Below are 16,980 nucleotides of genomic sequence, written 5' to 3' on the forward strand. Positions count from 1 at the left end.
CTTTATTTGCTAAAATAATGGCAGGTATCATTTTGCATCCTTTTAATAAACAAACAGCTATCTCCCCCACATGTTATGTGGAGCTGGCACACAATCTCGTCAATGCTGGTTAAGACTGATGAGGGCAAGTCTGTTCCAGAGACAAATTTCAAATGAGATCCTTACATTCAAGGACTTGCCTCTTGTTTGTTGAGATGACTAAGATGTCCTCCATGATACATAACAGACTGAACAAGTGCATGGGCTGATATTTTGGGGACCATAAGTGGTATTTTTGGCCCTTCACAGTATTCTAAACGGAGTTCTTTATTAGGAATATGTGTTAATCTTCTTTATGGGATGGATTTTTAATTCTGTCCTAATCTATTGCAGTACACAAGCATAAATTGCCATCTCTGGCACTGCAACACACCATGACAGACAGCCTTGTCCCTGAGCGTTTTGATTCCAAAACTGTCTGTTGTTTAAAGACTCTCCAAGAAAGAAAAGTCCCCCTTAAATCAGATCACACCTAAGTTTCACACATGCTCATTTCTCTGGAACGAAAAAGTCAGCATGTCTCAGTAGCATGCACAGAAGCCCATTTTGCCAAAGGATCTTAATCTCAATGCTCAGTATCATTTCCTTCTAACATTTTAAAAAGATACACACACCTGGAGTCACTCAATTGCTGAAGAAAGTCTCCCTTTTAAATAGGTCTATGATTTTCCCCTTCCAGTGACTGAGACAGCCAACAAAGCGTGACACACTTGGGAAGTATATGTTGCAAGAGTAGCTGGGGGGCAGAAGGGGAGAGAGACAATGGGAGAGGGACAAGCTTTGACTATATTGTTCCTTATGAAAGCTTTGACCAACTAGTGATCTTCCTTTTTTGTAGTTTTCATATTTTAATGGAAGCACCTATACATTGGCCCTACGTTAATTCTCTTTTCAAAGGCCAGTTGTTTAAGTTTTTGGCAGTTTGATTTAGCTAACCTAGGTTCATCTAAGCACCAGAAGACACATGGCATCTTTATTTATGCAGGTTTTCCTGCAGGACATTATGGAGAGAGAAACTCTGTTGACCCATGCCCTTAAAGTTAATGTTAAATATCTAAACTGAAGAATGAATTTATCACTTTGCTTAACAGATTCGGAATCAAGACCAAAAAAATAAGTTGAACTAAAAACCCAAGCTGTTCAGTCTGCAGATACAGTAGCAGTGTCTTTGAGTCTAAAAGATTCCACACACTTATGGATTTACACTGTTCAGTGTTAAAATAAAATTGGCACTTAAAGCAGAGATCTTTTTGGAATGTATTATGTAGGTTTTACAGCACTATACAAGAAGCTGTTAAGTTTTATACAAGAACTATAAAACCCCCTAATTCATAACAATTTATTAACCTACCCCACCAATATGCGGCATGAGGGAAGGCTGTATAACTGGGAGTGTTTTGCTCTTAACACTGCATCCACATTGTGTAAGTCACTAGGGTTGTTGTTTAACAATTCTTTGCTTGAGACTGTCTTATCAAAATAAGAACTCAAATGCATAGGAGAGTCACACTGATTGTATGCGTGTTTAACAATTTATGCTCAAGTAAAATGGATAGCTTTCATTTGTTACCATTAATAGATCCTAGAGAGCATGTTTTATAGCTGCTGCTCTCTGACTTGCCCGTGATAAGAGTTATTAAAAAATGGCTTGATCTGAAGAAGAGCTCTGTGTAAGCTCAAAAGTCTGTCTCTTTCACCAACAGCAGTTGGCCCAATAAAAGATACTATCTCAGCCTCTCTAATATCTTGGGACCAACACAGCTACAACACTGCAGCTAAAGAATCCACTCAGCTGAAGTTTGGAACACACTTTGTGTGTGCGAGAGGAAGGAGGGGAACTGGTAAGGAGAGATTTAAAAGTAACCTTCCCCAGGCTTTAAAGTGGTAACATTAACAGATTTCAAACTGAGAAACTCTCTGCAGAGTTTACACGTTGGCAAGAGAGCAAAGGGAATTCAAGGATAAGACCAAGAGTTCAGAACACAAAAGATTGAAGACCCTCTGTCTTACTCAGGAAAGTTGCTATACTATAATCTAACAACCTTCAGACTTATCTGTTTCCTTCCTAGTTATTGGGGGGAACTTAGATGCATGCAAGAGGGAAATAGGAAACAAAGTCCCTCTCTCAAAAATCTAGGAACACATCCCCAATTTCCTTCCTAAAATCTGTACAACCCACAGGACTGATGGACACCCATCCATGCACCCACCTCAGCTTTCCAGTGGTTAAGCCTACCTTCTCTCCCGCATGGCCACTATTAATGGTAGCCAGCTATTACTAGCAGCCTCCTGTACTATTTCATATGCTTACAGTAGCAGGAAGGGCTAAAGGGAATAGCGCTGGGTAGCAGATAAAGACAAATCAGAGTACAGAAGGCTTGCAGTCAGATTACTCCCTTTACAAGATGAACAACTGGTTGGAAACCCTCCCTCCAGTTACAGGTAGGGTGAGGGAGAGGGATTCCACAACTTTTCAACAAGACCAGTACACAGCAGGGGCAAGTTGGGCGGTGTCTTTCAGCAGCTGGGCCATAATCCTTAAGTTCTGTGGATGTGACTATAACCCATTACACAGAATAAATAAGAAGCCATTTTCCTCTTTATGAACCTGCTCTATTTTGTGTTTGTAACATCACAATTCCTATCACTGAAACGGTGATGCCAAATACTGGCTACACCATAAACAAGTATCTATGACAGCAGAAATAAGCTGATTAAAACGCTATGCTTATGTACATATTTTTTAATCCCCAACCACAGGAAAGTAATTAATACTCAGCATTTTTATAGCCCATTTTACCCAATTAACTCAGAGTGCTGTAAAATATGATTAATAACTCTCACAAGCGCTCTCTTGAGTAGATTTACCAGTTTTACAAATGCTTCAGAGAAGCTAAGTGATTTGACCAAAATTACAGTCAGAGCTAGGAACAGGACCCAGGAGTCCTGTCAGTTTGCCTGCTCTCACTTGCAAACCCCTCTAACTTAACTGCACTTAAGTACAATGTAGTATGAAGGTACTACCCACACTCTCACACCACACATTTGGCAGGCATTTAACAAAGTTATTTAATTCTGATTATAAAGTGCCCATCAGTATCTAGTAATATAAAACGTTACCTTTGTCATGGTGATGCCAACCTCCTGCATAATAATCTTGAAGTACTTGAGGAGGGTTCCAGGTATCCAGAATATAGTCCACCTGGTGCTGTTTACGCCATGTTAGTGACTGGCAAAGAACCTCTCTGGCTTTGTCAATATTGAAGTCCCGGGCACGTAAGAATCGTAAAATATGTTCATCCTTTGGGATCTATTGGAAAATAAGGACTGATTAAAGTTTGAAACTTTGAAATCTAAGACAGCCGATATATATAAACTTGAATACAAATACACAGATTGAATTGCACTACTAATTAAAGGAAGACAATTACAAACTTATCAGAACACCGCTTTAAAAAAAAAATCCCTGAACAAGGACAGCAAAAAAAAGAGTAAGGAGAGAAAAGTGCCCCTTTGGTTAGCTCCATGGTTACAGAACTTGACTCTCCCACAGGGTAGATAAGTACACTGTTTCACAGTCACTGGGCCTTCTTAGTTTTTGAACGGATCCCATGACTTACTTATTTCTTGTTTCAAACTCTAAGTAGCAACAAACTTCTGTTCAAGCATTTACTCTAGGCTCCTCCCAAACACTCTGGAATAATGGGCAACCTGTTTTTAAGGTTACATAAACCCAAGATGATCACGCTTCCTTAATTCACCCAACACAAATATCTGTGAGCTTTTAACATGTGAAAATTGGGACATTCTGTATGTGGAACACAATGCTATTGTATAATTTATGGTTAGATCCCTCTTGGTTATAAAACCCTTCTGCAACAGAATATGTTTCCACAGGAAATACAGAAGAGACTGGTTAAATTGTGTTTCATAACTTTTAAAATCTTATAGAATTTCAAGACTGCTCATGCTTTCCCCACCACATCTTAAAATAATTGGATTCAACAATCAATCAGGGAAATAGATCAGAGGATTAGACACAGTCACTCCACAATAATTACAGACATAAGAAATGGGGTCATTTTAATACAAGGCAGACTTGTGAAAGTGCTTGGCTGTCAGTCCCCTAGGCTGGATTATTCACATTCTGCTTAATTCAGTCAAGTCCATCTTGTGTATTGTGCACTTCCCTGAAACACAAAGCTAAAACTGGTGACTAGTTTCTTACTTTGCCCTTGTGCGTTTCCTGGAGCCATTGTCGAAGTCGGATGAGGCAGCTTTCCTGCAATGGTGTCAAGTCACCCAGGTACCGCTTGATGTAGTCTGCATCGAGTTTGTCTGAAATGGGATTTACACACTATTACAGCAGTTACTAATTGCTAGGTCAATTAACAACCGATCTTATGTGCAAGTACCTGAAGTGGAAGAACCTGTGTTCTTATTTCCAGTCAACGCCGCTCATATTTGTCAGCCTTAACTACATTCAGTTGAATTAAAATGACAATGTCTGAACTGTTGGGTCTAAGAAAAAAAGAAACTACCACTTTAGCTAATATTTTACAAGTGAGTTGCTTTTCCTCTTTTCCAATTTCAATCCATTTGCAATGGAATGGGGTTGATTTTTGGTGAGCTCTCTACTTCCTTCCCTGGGAATCTAAACTATTGCTCTCCATGAATCCTTAGTGTTTTTTTTTTTTTTAATGCTGGCCTTTACTCGATCACAGAATCAGCTACCAGCCCACTTATCCAGGACCCAGACAGATGAATGTTAAATGGGAGGATGGGGTGGGGGGGGTGGGGAGGGGGTGCCTCCCAGAACTGATCAGCACCAACATAAATATTAATGAACCAAAAATTAATGTGAGGGTCCTCAGCAGAGAAGGTGTCTACAAGCATTTCAAATAACCTGGCTAAAAATGAGAAGTCAAACAAGCCATACAAGAGATGCCAAATGTACCATCAGGTGTTCCTGCTGTGGGCTCTGATGGGCTGCTGGAGGTGTTGAGCACTTCCTTATTGTTCAGTCCCTCCTTTGTGGCAGTATCTGGTATGTTGATAGCAGGAGAAACTGGCCGTGCTATGTGAGATGTGCTGTTCTCCAGCTTATACATAACTGGAGGAGTCCACCGAGGAACAAACGTTATCCCTTCTTCCTCCATCTGCTTCAGGTAATACTCTATTATTTCCTTCCCCTTTGAAACAAAAATGTGTTTTAGCCAATAAAATTTCCACTTAGATACAAACAGGACCTGTTTGGAAATGCAACAAAAGGCAGTCAAGCATCGCAAGAGACCCCCAGATTGCTTTCTACACACACTTCACAACACCCTGCTCTAAAAGCCATGTAATTTAGTTTTCTGTGCGCGACCAGCCTGTTAAGTAGCAGCAGCTACATTTCAGGGTTTAAATCTAACTAGAACCAGGCATCTACATCATGACTGTATGTTCACCTTTTTAATATTGCTGGTGTACTGTTTCATGGCAATCTTTTCCACAGTGCTTTCAAAGCCAAAGAAAGACTTGATGTCCAGGCTTGCTGACTGTTCAAAACAGGTCCAATCTTCATTGTCAGGGTGAACCTATTGGTGGAGGACAGCAGAGACCACATGCTCTGGTTACTCTTTGCATACTGTACATTTTCTCATACAAGTATTTGGATAGTCAAAATTCCATATTTAAGTTTGTTTTGTCCTGTAAATGGAATTTGCACCCTCTGGTCCCTTTGCAAAATGCAGACTGAAAAAGCTAAAGCTTAGTCAACAAGAAAAGAAGGAACCTTCATATTATCTCCACAAAAGCCATCATGGCACATTTTCCCTTTTAACAATAACTAAGAGGAAAAACACTGCTCTCCAAGTCAGAGGCACAGGATCTGCACATCCACAAGATTTGCAATGCTTCCCTCTTGGATTATTTACTACTAACAATATTGCAACACATTAGCGCCACTTAATACCTAGGTCAGGGGTTCTCAAATTGGGGGTTGGGACCCCCTCAGGTGGTCATGAGTTTATTACATGCTGTCATGCAGTTTATTACGAGCTGTCAGCCTCCACCCCAAACCCTGCTTTGCATCCAGCATTTATAATGATGTTAAAAATAATAAAAAGTGTTTTTAATTTATTAAGGCGGGGGGAGTGTCGCACTCAGAGGCTTGCTATTTGAAAAGGGTAACCAGTACAAAAGTTTGAGAACCACTGACCTAGCTAGTGGCATAATCTTTTATTTTTATTTTTTAAATCCAGAAAAGTGTTTGCACTACAGAAAAGAATAACTCCTCTATTCCAGTTACCAGCCTGAATGAGCCAGATTTTACAGACTGTACAGAATGCCTTCCCCCAAAGCCTTCTCAAACTTCAAATACACTCCTGATTTTCTCCTCATCTTATATCATAAGCAGCTGAGTGCGCTGGTAACTGGTTTTAGTGCACACTGCCACCCAAGAGAAAAGCAGCAGTCTGGCACCTCCACATCGGACAGAGAAGTGTGTATGGATTCTCCAGCTTTGGTTCTCAACTCAATGGCATAAAAAAAAAAAAAAGTCAGAACAAGTCTGATTTGAGAGAATTGTGTCATTGGCCCTTTTAGTTTTTTCTCCCATGACATACTGGAATTTATTTGTTGTGACCATTATTTATGTATTGGGTAATATCCCATGTTTGAAATCTATTAAGGTCATTTAGTCTAACCCTGGCTAGAGCAGGATTATTCCAGCACCTAATCCAGTTTAGTGCTTAATGTTTCAAATCATGGGGCTTCCAACTCTTCCTTTGGAAGCTATTCCACAGTCTAATAGGTTTCATAATGAGTTGGTTATAAAAGCATGTTCCTTCTCATATTCACAGGGTGAGAAAACTGATGTTAAGTGGTTTGAACATCCTCCACCAGCATAAAGCATGCTAACATGAAGCAGAGAAGCATGCAGAAAGAATGTTTGTTTACATAGCTAAATCAATAACTGATTTATTTTTTAAAAAAAAGAGACAAGGTCTCTTAAAAGGGATCTGATTTTTTAATTATACTTCTGACTTTACACTTAAAGTATCTTTGTTACAAATACAGTACTACCTAAGACTACTATAAAAGAAAGATCAAAGAAAAAGAGCTTCTCTATTAGAGGTGGATTATGTTGTGCATTTTTTCTATAGAATGTTTCTCCTGTTTATATGGAACTTTCATATGGCAAGTGCAGACAGAAAAATTGCAGTGAGACCCAGGGGCAGATGCAGTACTTGAAACTACTTTTAACTAATATTTTGAAGTCAACTAGATTTCAATGTTTCCAGCATCCCTTTAAACATGTTCTGCAACCAGAAAGCACTCATTTACAGACAGTGTTGCAATGTAAATGAGTGGCCGCATTTGCTAGTTTAGATTTTACCTGCAAGGTCCATTCCAAGCTTTATTCATACATTACAATTGTGCTTTATTTCATTTGTGTCTCATATCAGAGTAGGGGTATTTTACAACCTATAAAGGAACTGCGAGCATGGCAACAGCTAGCTCTCTGACTTCACTTCTTAAACAAATCTATCATTATGCTACAAGCGCTCTGCACCAAAGCGTGTCAGCATCTCATAAACAGAAACAGATATGATAGAAAAATCTAGATTAAAATTACAATCTTGAACACTTAAATTGTAGTGCACTTGACAATACAATTGTAGCACTGGCTAGCACTATGCAGAAAGTGACCAAGTGATGTGCAAGCTTCCCTTCAACAGTTCTGTCAGGGCATCATCAATCATGACATGCCACAACTCTGCTATTACAGACTTTGGCTTCTCACAAGCACAGTGTCAAATGTCTGTCTTTTATAATGTGGGAATATGTCCAATGGACAGAAAACAAATTTGCATCAGGGTTTTCACATGTGTTGATTACTTTTAACACTAACAGCAACACCCATGGCATACTAATAATTCTGATTTTTAGGAGGAGCCAAAAACATCCAGCTTCTGGTTATGAGTGCTGAACGTAAATGCCAACCAAACCCAATCTGTACAACTGTTAGATTCTCTGTGTTACTCACTGTGTAACAGCAGTGCTCATTAATGATGACTCTGTTAGAAAAGGTTTCATTGTAGGCCTCTATGTGCAAAGTCCGATCTTGTCTGTTCAAGGAGTTCTTCTGGACAAAGTAAACATAATCTACTCCTGCAATCTGAGAAAGATTACCACAGATTTTGTTAAAGATTTCCATTTTTGTGGGTTGGTTTCAAGAAAATTAGGATAAAAGCCATTTTAAAATTGTTTAGTTACCTTTTTCAATAACCGGGGTGCATCTATATCCAGCTTACAGCGCCTTTCTATCACATGGATAGCTCCGTCCTCACTCTTGAATTCATTCACAGTGTCACTAGCTACAAACATTGGGATTAGAGGACATGTAGGAAATCTTCTTTCATACGCCTACAAAGATGTATGGAGGAGAAAGAAAGAACAAAAGCTTAATCAAGAGTAATTCTATGGACTATACAGATTCTGTCCCTCTTGTGGGCTTTTTCTTTTCTGACACCATTGTATTTACAAATGCCAGCAAGCCATCGTCTTGATCTTATCCATTTGGTAGAAACAGCAGGGGCCTTGCATCTCCACTTTTCTGAAATTACTACTAAGAAACAGATTGTTTTCAAGACAGCAAGTTTCATAGCAAACCAAGTTTTAGAGGATTTCATGTACTGTCCTGTTTGAAATACGTGGGAAATATTGACCTACAAGAAACACTCCCCCCCCCCAACTTCTTTTTGAGGGAAGTGGGTGACAATGTGCATTGATCATCCTCCCTTTAACAAGAACAGGAACATAAAATCTTAGAGAGACCCTTTTATCTCAAGAATACCTGAACACACATGATGTGCTGAAGAATTAAAAAACCCACTGTGTAATTGTCAGCATTTCACTGAGCTGTCTGGAGGGTTTCCAATACATTACCCAGAGGTGAAATAAAAAGGTCTCAAAACCCATTCCTTACACTAACAGCTTTCCCTGAGTGCAAAGACTGCCATATCTCTAATAATTTCAGTGTACCATTTATCAGTTTGTAATTATGTTTAAGAACATAGACATTAATGAAAATATTACCCTAAGTCACTTTGGTGCTTTTGGAAATTTTATCCATAATACCTTCCATAATAGCATATAACTATTTACATACCAACAGTCCTGATTTAACTCAGAGATTATGGTCACGTACTTCTGCTAATCTTATAAATTTGGGCTTAATTTTACAAGATAAATAATACGCCCTACACATCAAGAAGGGTGCCCTTTAAACAAGGAAACACTTGCACAGATATTTTCTATTTACATTTTTGTTGTTGATACGAAGCTTCTTTGATCACACTCCCTATGCAAATTTTGATTGTTTGTAAAAGTATATTTATAGATAGGGATTTGGGAGGGAGGTAGGAGAACTATTTTCAGACTGTTGACTTTCATTTCCTGTTTGCTTTTGGAGTAAAAACTTAGCTGTCTTCAGAACTCTTTCCAAGACCCACCTATTTACCAATGCCCTCTTGCTCTAAAACCAGACATGACAAGAAAACACTAACACAAATAAAGAAAACCTAAAAGAGCTTCCTAGGACCACAGAACCCACTATAGACAATTCTTTGCAGGTGCAGACTACCTTGTTTAGCGCTTAGGCACTATTTTAATAGGCTGAACTGCTCTAACATGGGGCTAAGAGATAAGATGGGCAACAGCTGCAACAAAAAATTAATTAATTAAAAAAGGGGAGAGGCAAGGGTTGAAAAGAAAATCAGAAAAATTTAAAGAGTGAAAACTAGTAAAAATGATTCAAAACACAAACATTTAGGGATTTGCTAAAGATACTTTTTAAAACAAATGAGTGGTGCGATAAACAAAGATAGTGTCAGCTTTTTGGTTTTGATACCATAAAAATTATTTTAAAATACTACATGATTGTTCAAATTCATAAAACCTTTTTGTGATGTATACACACACTGGTCTTTTTTTTTTTTTTAAACACTATGTCTGACTACACTCCAGTAGTTAAGCTTTTATTGCGGTGCCTAGATGGTTTTTTAGTTCATAGACTAGAAATAATCTAGAGGCTTAAAGAAATGCATATAACAGAAGTGACAGAACATTAGAGTTATGACTCTAAAACAGCAGGCAGTACAGAAAAGTCACAGTTAAGGGGAAAATAGACCATGGATCCTTTCAACACCATGCCACAGTGGTTCTCAAATCTTGGAACGCTTGCGACCCAATCAGCACACAGCTGCAGCCCATGTGACAGCCTCAGGGCCATATAGGTAGTACATATATTGTATGGATGCGGCCCACATAACACAGAGCTACACATGCGACTCACAATGGTAAATAGGTTGAGAACCACTGCCCTGGCATAACAAGTCCTTACCCTTACCTACCTGAGCCTGTTGCACCTTTGTGCAGAAGAGCCTATATACTTTATAGTTAGCGGTGAATCTCCTTGTTCTCGCTAAACAATACATCTCAGTGTTCTTTGTAACTGATCATTAGTGTGACTCGATTATAAATGGGATTGAATGCTGCCCTATGCCAGGAAAAGCAAATAGCTTCCAAAAGAAGCAAGTTGATAAACATCATCTTTTTGTATCGCTCCCTTTATACTTTCACATTTTTGTTTAAGAAATCTATACTGAAAATGATTTCCTACTTTCTCATCTCTTCAGTTTATTTTACGTCTATTACGGTTCACCAATTATTTTTAAAGCACTTTTACTTCCAGGCCATAAAAGGTTTTACTATCTCTGTTCAGAGAGGAGTAGCTGGAAGAAAACAAGATGAAGTCCTCTTTTCTGCATCATGTTGATTAATTTCTCACCTCATCCCTCAAGATGCGACTTTTCTTCCCTTTCGCATTGTGTGTTCAACACCAGATAATTACAGTATTTTCCCCTTTGATGTTCCAAAGTGTTACTGAATGGCAAGCGAAGAGATTGGCTGATGAGTATCTGTTCTACTGAGAATGAAGACTGAACTGACTTTGTTCAATATGGAAAGGAACAAAATAATCAGCCGCCTGGAGTTGGCAAACTAGGAACAGAGCACTCACAGGCTTCAGACAGATTAACAGGAACAAAGGATACTTTCTTTTGTAAGGAATGTACAGACATACTACTGAGGATTGTTCTCAGTCATTTTCGTTTAGGCTTTTCAATCAGGCCATTTTCATTCCTTTAAATTACATACAATATCCAATGTATTCCTGCAATACATGGCCTAACAATACAGCCTTGTCTTAGGGACAAAGTTTTAATTAGCAAACCGCACAAAATATTCAATATTATTCTGATTTAAAACCACAAAAGCAGGAGTTAAGGACTTGCATGTCATCTTTAGCTTGTTTCTTCTACATTGAAAGCCAGGCAGAACACCACCGCAGAGACAGAGACCTGCAAATCTTGTATCATGACAGTACAGTCCGAGACAAAAACCAATACAGGGACATTAGCATCTGATTGGGAGATGAACTGCAACCTGGAAAGCGTCTAAATAGTATAAAACTACACTAATATCCAACCAAAAGAATCATCAAAAGATAGGTCAGCTTTAAACAGGACACCAAGATTATGGAGCTTGGAAGCCACAAAGAAGGGAGGTACCATCAAAGGAGAAAATAAGTCAGAAGAGTAGCCTTTTTATTAAAAATCTATTAGGTATATTTTTTCCAGTGTTTCATGGTGCTTTGAGACAGGTTTGTGTGCATATGCACACGCGTGTACACCCTCCACCCCCTTCATTATACTGCCTTTGATTTTTCTACCTGACGGGTATAACTTAACTGTGCTATCTTTTCTAATTAAATTTTAAGTTAGTTGTTGCACATTTTCTTGTCAGAATTTCACTCTACTGCATACTATATTTATCAGCAATTAGTCAGTTCCTTAAACTCAGAGTTTGCAATAATGACATTGGGCCCATTAGAGAAGGTCTGTTGCAAGAACTAAACACTATTACTCAAGGATTAAATTTAGTCCACTGGAAGGGTTTGTCATATGGATGATGGATCAGAATGATAAAGTTACTTATTTGTTACATACTCAATTGTCTTTATGTTCTGTATTCATACGAAATATTCTCACTGAGAGATTCCTCAAGACTTTGTAATCAATATGGGGACCAACACTAAAAGCTTTCTGGCTAAAAGAGACAAACATACACCTACACCGCCTTCAAAAAAAGTTTATGCCTGGAATTTTGTTGCTCACTGAGTCTGTACTTTACAATCTCCTACTAGCCTCTGGAGAATATTTGTGTATTCTGACATATGAAGAGCTGGCACTGTGTTGTTGAAACAATATGGTGAAGCAGCTTAAGTTTGAAATGTAATAGGCCTGTTATATAACCATTTAAACTTTCCTAAAGCATGTTAACGACAAGATACAAAATTGTGTGAAAAAATAATTTAGACCAAAACACTACAGTATTAAGCTTCCTCTTCCCCAAATGCTTCCCTTACCGATTCACTGTTCGAGTATGGTCAAAGAGACTACACGTACTTTACTTCCATCTTCGCTAGTATTTCAACTCTACTTAAAAACATACAAACGTTTCCTAAGCAAGACTAGTTTTAAACACATACCAGTAGTTTTCCAAATCCAGGGGAATGATTAAAAGTAAGAAATGTGAAGGCATCAGTGGCAAGTGATAAACTGGGGGAGACTATCTTTTAAAAATACAAATTCTAACAAAACATCTCGAAATCTGTGGCTCCAACTCAAGAGGATCAGTGATGTGGTGCTTTTTTGTTTAGAGCTTTTCAAAACCAGACCTGATATTAAATGAATGCTCTAAAAACTCGAGAGGCTTTGTCATTTGCTGAGTCCAGAGTGAAAATGGCCCAGCCACCACTACACACAAATTAAATACGCTCCCAAGTTATACTGTTCTCATATCTTTTTCCCAATCTCCTATCCTATAATCCATTTTATACAAACCCTTTCATCAGGGGGTGTTCAAGTGTTTATGTGCTTACAGGAAGTCTGTGACCAAGTCTGAGAAGGTTCTTACACTGTGCTCATCACCGTGGTAGCTGAATGCTCTGAACTCTGCTGTAATATCTGTATGGAAGTGAAACTGGGAAATTGATTGTTTTCTTAGAAATAAAACACTCAACATATTCTAAGTTCACTCTGAACCAAAAGGAACTTTTTTGGGCTCAGAAGGGGAGAGTGGCCTAAACTGCCAACTTAAGATGTACTTGCAACATATGACCACACTTGTGAGTGCACATACAAAACCATTCATCATGTCATGTCTTCTCACTCTCTGTGTCCATGCAATCTGTGAAGCATCTGAAGTGTTAGCATCTTCCCAGGACCTTGAGGGTTCACAACCAAGCAGGGCACTGTGGTAGCCTGACAGATTGCATTCTATCAGTCTGATCCTGCCGGCTCCCCTCTTTCTCCTTTCCACCCCTCAAATGCTAACCATAAGGCTAATACATGAAGCTGAGAAAAATATTACCGTCCCAGGGCAGACAGGACAGGATGTTTCAGGCTCTCAGCATCCACCTTACCAGTAAATACCTAAAGAAACAGGCTCTCTTTTTTCAGATTAACCTGCACAAAACAGCAAATTCCTTATCCTCCTTCACGTGTTCATACTCACTTATTCTTTTCTTTAGTGGTGACAAAATAGCAATATTTGAAACCAGCAGCCACACTTATGACACCATGCTTCTTCACATATTAAAATACTGAAAGACTATATAATTTCTGTATTAATAACCAGCTCTTTGTTGGGAGGATGCAGGAGAGGGAGGAAGGAGGTGGTAGGAAAAGGACATATCCCAATATACCTGGACAGATATAGACTGGTTAAAACAAATGCCCATTGCGATTAGAAGGGAGTAGGTGAGTTGGGGCACAGACCTCGGAGAAGAACTAAGTTTGTCTGCACTATAAAAGGATTGGTCAACTCTTAGAGAAAGGAAAACAGTTTGGGATGAGCACTGACTCTGAAAGGACAAGCAATGAGCTCCTTTGAAAGCCATGTCTTGACTGGGTCACTTCTGAATCTCTGCTGCCACGTACGAAACCTTGTCCCTCAACCTTTAATCTTTTGAATTAACCTTTCTTGATCAGTATTAGTGTGGCTCTTCATAGCTGTTGCTTAGATGAAATAGGTTTAGTTGCGGTTCACATCTGTATTTTCACCTTCTTGAACTTTCTTATTTAAATGAAATAATCCACTTTAATGACCTTGAGGGGAACAAATGCTGTCTGACTGTGGCTAAGAACCAAGAATTCTATACCCTCAGGGAAGGGAGAGATTACCGATGAGAAACACTTTTGGTAGCCAAGGTCAAAAATGAAGGCTCTAAACTGTCCCAAGAAGCGTCACAGCAGGCTGACTTACAGCCATGTAGTTCTGGAATGACCACTCAGTTTTAAAGATGCCAGGGCACTGTCATGTGGTGTTGCACTGGTATTTTACATCAAAAGCTGGATTTTAGGAATCCTTTCTGAATGATTTTCTTACTAGAGACAGGAAAGAAATGTTATAAACTTATTTTTGGCTTACAAAAGAGACATACAATGTCAAGCCTTCTGTTGTAGCAAATTTTTGCCAAAGAAAGTTTCTCTGACTGAATGAGGTCAAAATAAGTAGGAAGAGAAAACAGATAACTACATTACACCTCCCATTTGGAGTCAGCACTTGCAGCAGAAAACAGTCACCAACAGATATGCAGCTGACAACCACAGCAAGATCACCAAGACGTTTGTGACTCAACTCCTGTTGGAAATAGATTTTTCAAACATATAGTGATGCAAGCAGTGGCCAAAATTGTATCGGAACAACAACTTAAAAAGGGAAGCCATAAATCTGTCGTCACAAACTCAATTATTTACAAGATAGATAAATTTCAAGAAGACTCCACTAAGGATCAAGGAGAGAAGGTGGACAGTAAATGCCTTTACTGAAATCACAATATGAAATGGAACACATGCAAATGCATCCTTTAAATGTGTTCCCTTTTACACATTTGCTCCAGTAGGAAGTCTCACTTCTAGTCACCAACTCCAAGGTGTTGGCAATGCATATTTTCCACAACATCTGAACACTTATGGCAAAACTCTGCTCTTACAAACTGGAGTTATGCTTGGGCTGGGTGTGAAGAGCAGAGAGGTACTGGCAGAGGATTAGATTTCAAAAACATACAGATGTCTCAGGGCAAGCATATGGTGGGATGCACACTGCTTGTCCTTTAAAATAAAATAAAAAGGATTAGCATACATCCCTGCTAGTGCAAGATGCTGAATGCAAGATATGAGGGACCTGTCCACATGCCTTAACTGGTAGGCAACGCAGCCCAACCCTAAACCCTTCAGTGCCACAATGCAGCTGTTGGCATTGTAGTCTGTCCTGCTTCTAGAACTCTCAGCTACCACTATAGATAGGAATTTTAGCCTGCTACTGCACAAGTGGTTGAGGGATGGACATGTTCCATTCACCCTCTTCCCCTACACTACAGGATAAACCATAAGAACAGCCACACTGGTTCAGACCAAAGGTCCATCTAGGTCAGTATCCTGTCTTCCGACAGTGGCCAATGCCAGGTGCCCCAGAAGGAATGAACAGAACAGATAATTATCAAGTGATCCATCCTCTGTCACCCATTCCCAGCTTCCGGCAAACAGAGGCTAGGGATACCATCCCTGCCCATCCTGGCTAATAGCCAATGATGGACCTATCCTCCACGAACTTATCTAATTCTTTTTTGAGGGGGGATATGCTTGCTCTTTATATCAGAGGGATTAATATTAGGGAGGGAGAGGAATTATTTAAGCTTAGTACCAATGTGGACACAAGAACAAATGGGTATAAACTGGACACTAGGAAGTTTAGACTCGAAATTAGACGAAGGTTTCTAACCATTAGAGGAGTGAAGTTCTGGAACAGCCTTCCAAGGGGAGTAGTGGGGGCAAAAGACATATCTGGCTTTAAGACTAGGCTTGATAAGTTTATGGAAGGGATGGTATGATGGGATAGCCTAATTTTGGCAATTAATTTTGGCAACTGATCTTTGATTATCAGCAGGTAAGTATGCCCAGTGGTCTGTGATCGGACGTTATATGGGATGGGATCTGAGTTACTGCAGAGAAGTCTTTCCTGGGTGCTGGCTGGTGAGTCTTGCCCACATACTCAGAGTTTAGCTGATCGCCATATTTGGGGTCGGGAAGGAATTTTCCTCCGGGGCAGACTGGCAGAGGCCCTGGAGGTTTTTCGCCCCACGCTGTAGAGGAAGGCATGGGTCACTTGCTGGAGGATTCTCTACAGCTTGAGGTCTTCAAACCACAATTTGAAGACTTCAATAACTCAGACATAAGGTTAGGGGTTTGTTATAGAAGTGGATGGGTAGGATTCTGTGGCCTGCTTTGTGCAGAAGGTCAGACTAGATGATCATAATGGTCCCTTCTGACCTTAAAGTCTATGAGTCTATGAACCCTGTTATAGTCTTGGCCTTCAAAACATCCTCCGGCAAAGAGTTCCACAGGTTGACTGTGTGTTGTGTGGAAAAATGCTTCCTTGTTTGCTTTAAATATGCTGCCTATTAATTTCATTTGGCGGCCCCTAGTTCTTGTGGTTGGAGGAGTAAGTAACACTTCCTTATTTACTTTCTCCACACGAGTCATGATTTTATAAGACCTCTATCACATCCCCCCTTAGTCGTTTCTTTTCCAAGCTGAAAGTCCCAGTTTTATTAATGGCTCCTCATATGGAAGCCGTTCCATATCCCCAATCATTTTTGTTGCCCTTTTGTAAATCTTTTCCAATTCTGAATCTTTTTTAGATGGGGCAACCGTATCTGCACTCAGCATTCAAGATGTGAGTAAACCATGAATTTATACAGAGGCAATATATTTTGTATATATATCTAGATATAGCCCTTTCTTAATGATTCTGAACATTCTGTTCGCT

At 39.4% G+C, this 16,980-nt stretch overlaps 2 protein-coding genes across 9 annotated transcripts in view; one reads left to right on the forward strand and one right to left on the reverse strand.

The window, feature by feature from the left end:
* MXRA7 (matrix remodeling associated 7) overlaps nucleotides 1–16,980 on the forward strand; it is an 836,957-nt gene that overhangs the window by 158,118 nt on the left and 661,859 nt on the right. The gene's annotated exons all lie outside the window — the stretch shown is intronic.
* Nucleotides 1–16,980, reverse strand: part of SEC14L1 (SEC14 like lipid binding 1) — a 101,470-nt gene that overhangs the window by 15,136 nt on the left and 69,354 nt on the right. For all 8 annotated transcript variants that reach the window (XM_050919294.1, XM_050919292.1, XM_050919295.1 and 5 more), the window contains 6 exons: nucleotides 8,302–8,451; nucleotides 8,072–8,203; nucleotides 5,490–5,618; nucleotides 4,997–5,231; nucleotides 4,268–4,377; nucleotides 3,160–3,349 (listed from right to left, as the gene is read on the reverse strand). In XM_050919294.1, the coding sequence (XP_050775251.1) occupies nucleotides 3,160–3,349; nucleotides 4,268–4,377; nucleotides 4,997–5,231; nucleotides 5,490–5,618; nucleotides 8,072–8,203; nucleotides 8,302–8,451 (946 nt within the window). The remainder of the gene's footprint in view (nucleotides 1–3,159; nucleotides 3,350–4,267; nucleotides 4,378–4,996; nucleotides 5,232–5,489; nucleotides 5,619–8,071; nucleotides 8,204–8,301; nucleotides 8,452–16,980) is intronic.

This window comes from Gopherus flavomarginatus, chromosome 12 (assembly GCF_025201925.1).
Source record: "Gopherus flavomarginatus isolate rGopFla2 chromosome 12, rGopFla2.mat.asm, whole genome shotgun sequence".
NCBI lineage: Eukaryota > Metazoa > Chordata > Testudines > Testudinidae > Gopherus > Gopherus flavomarginatus.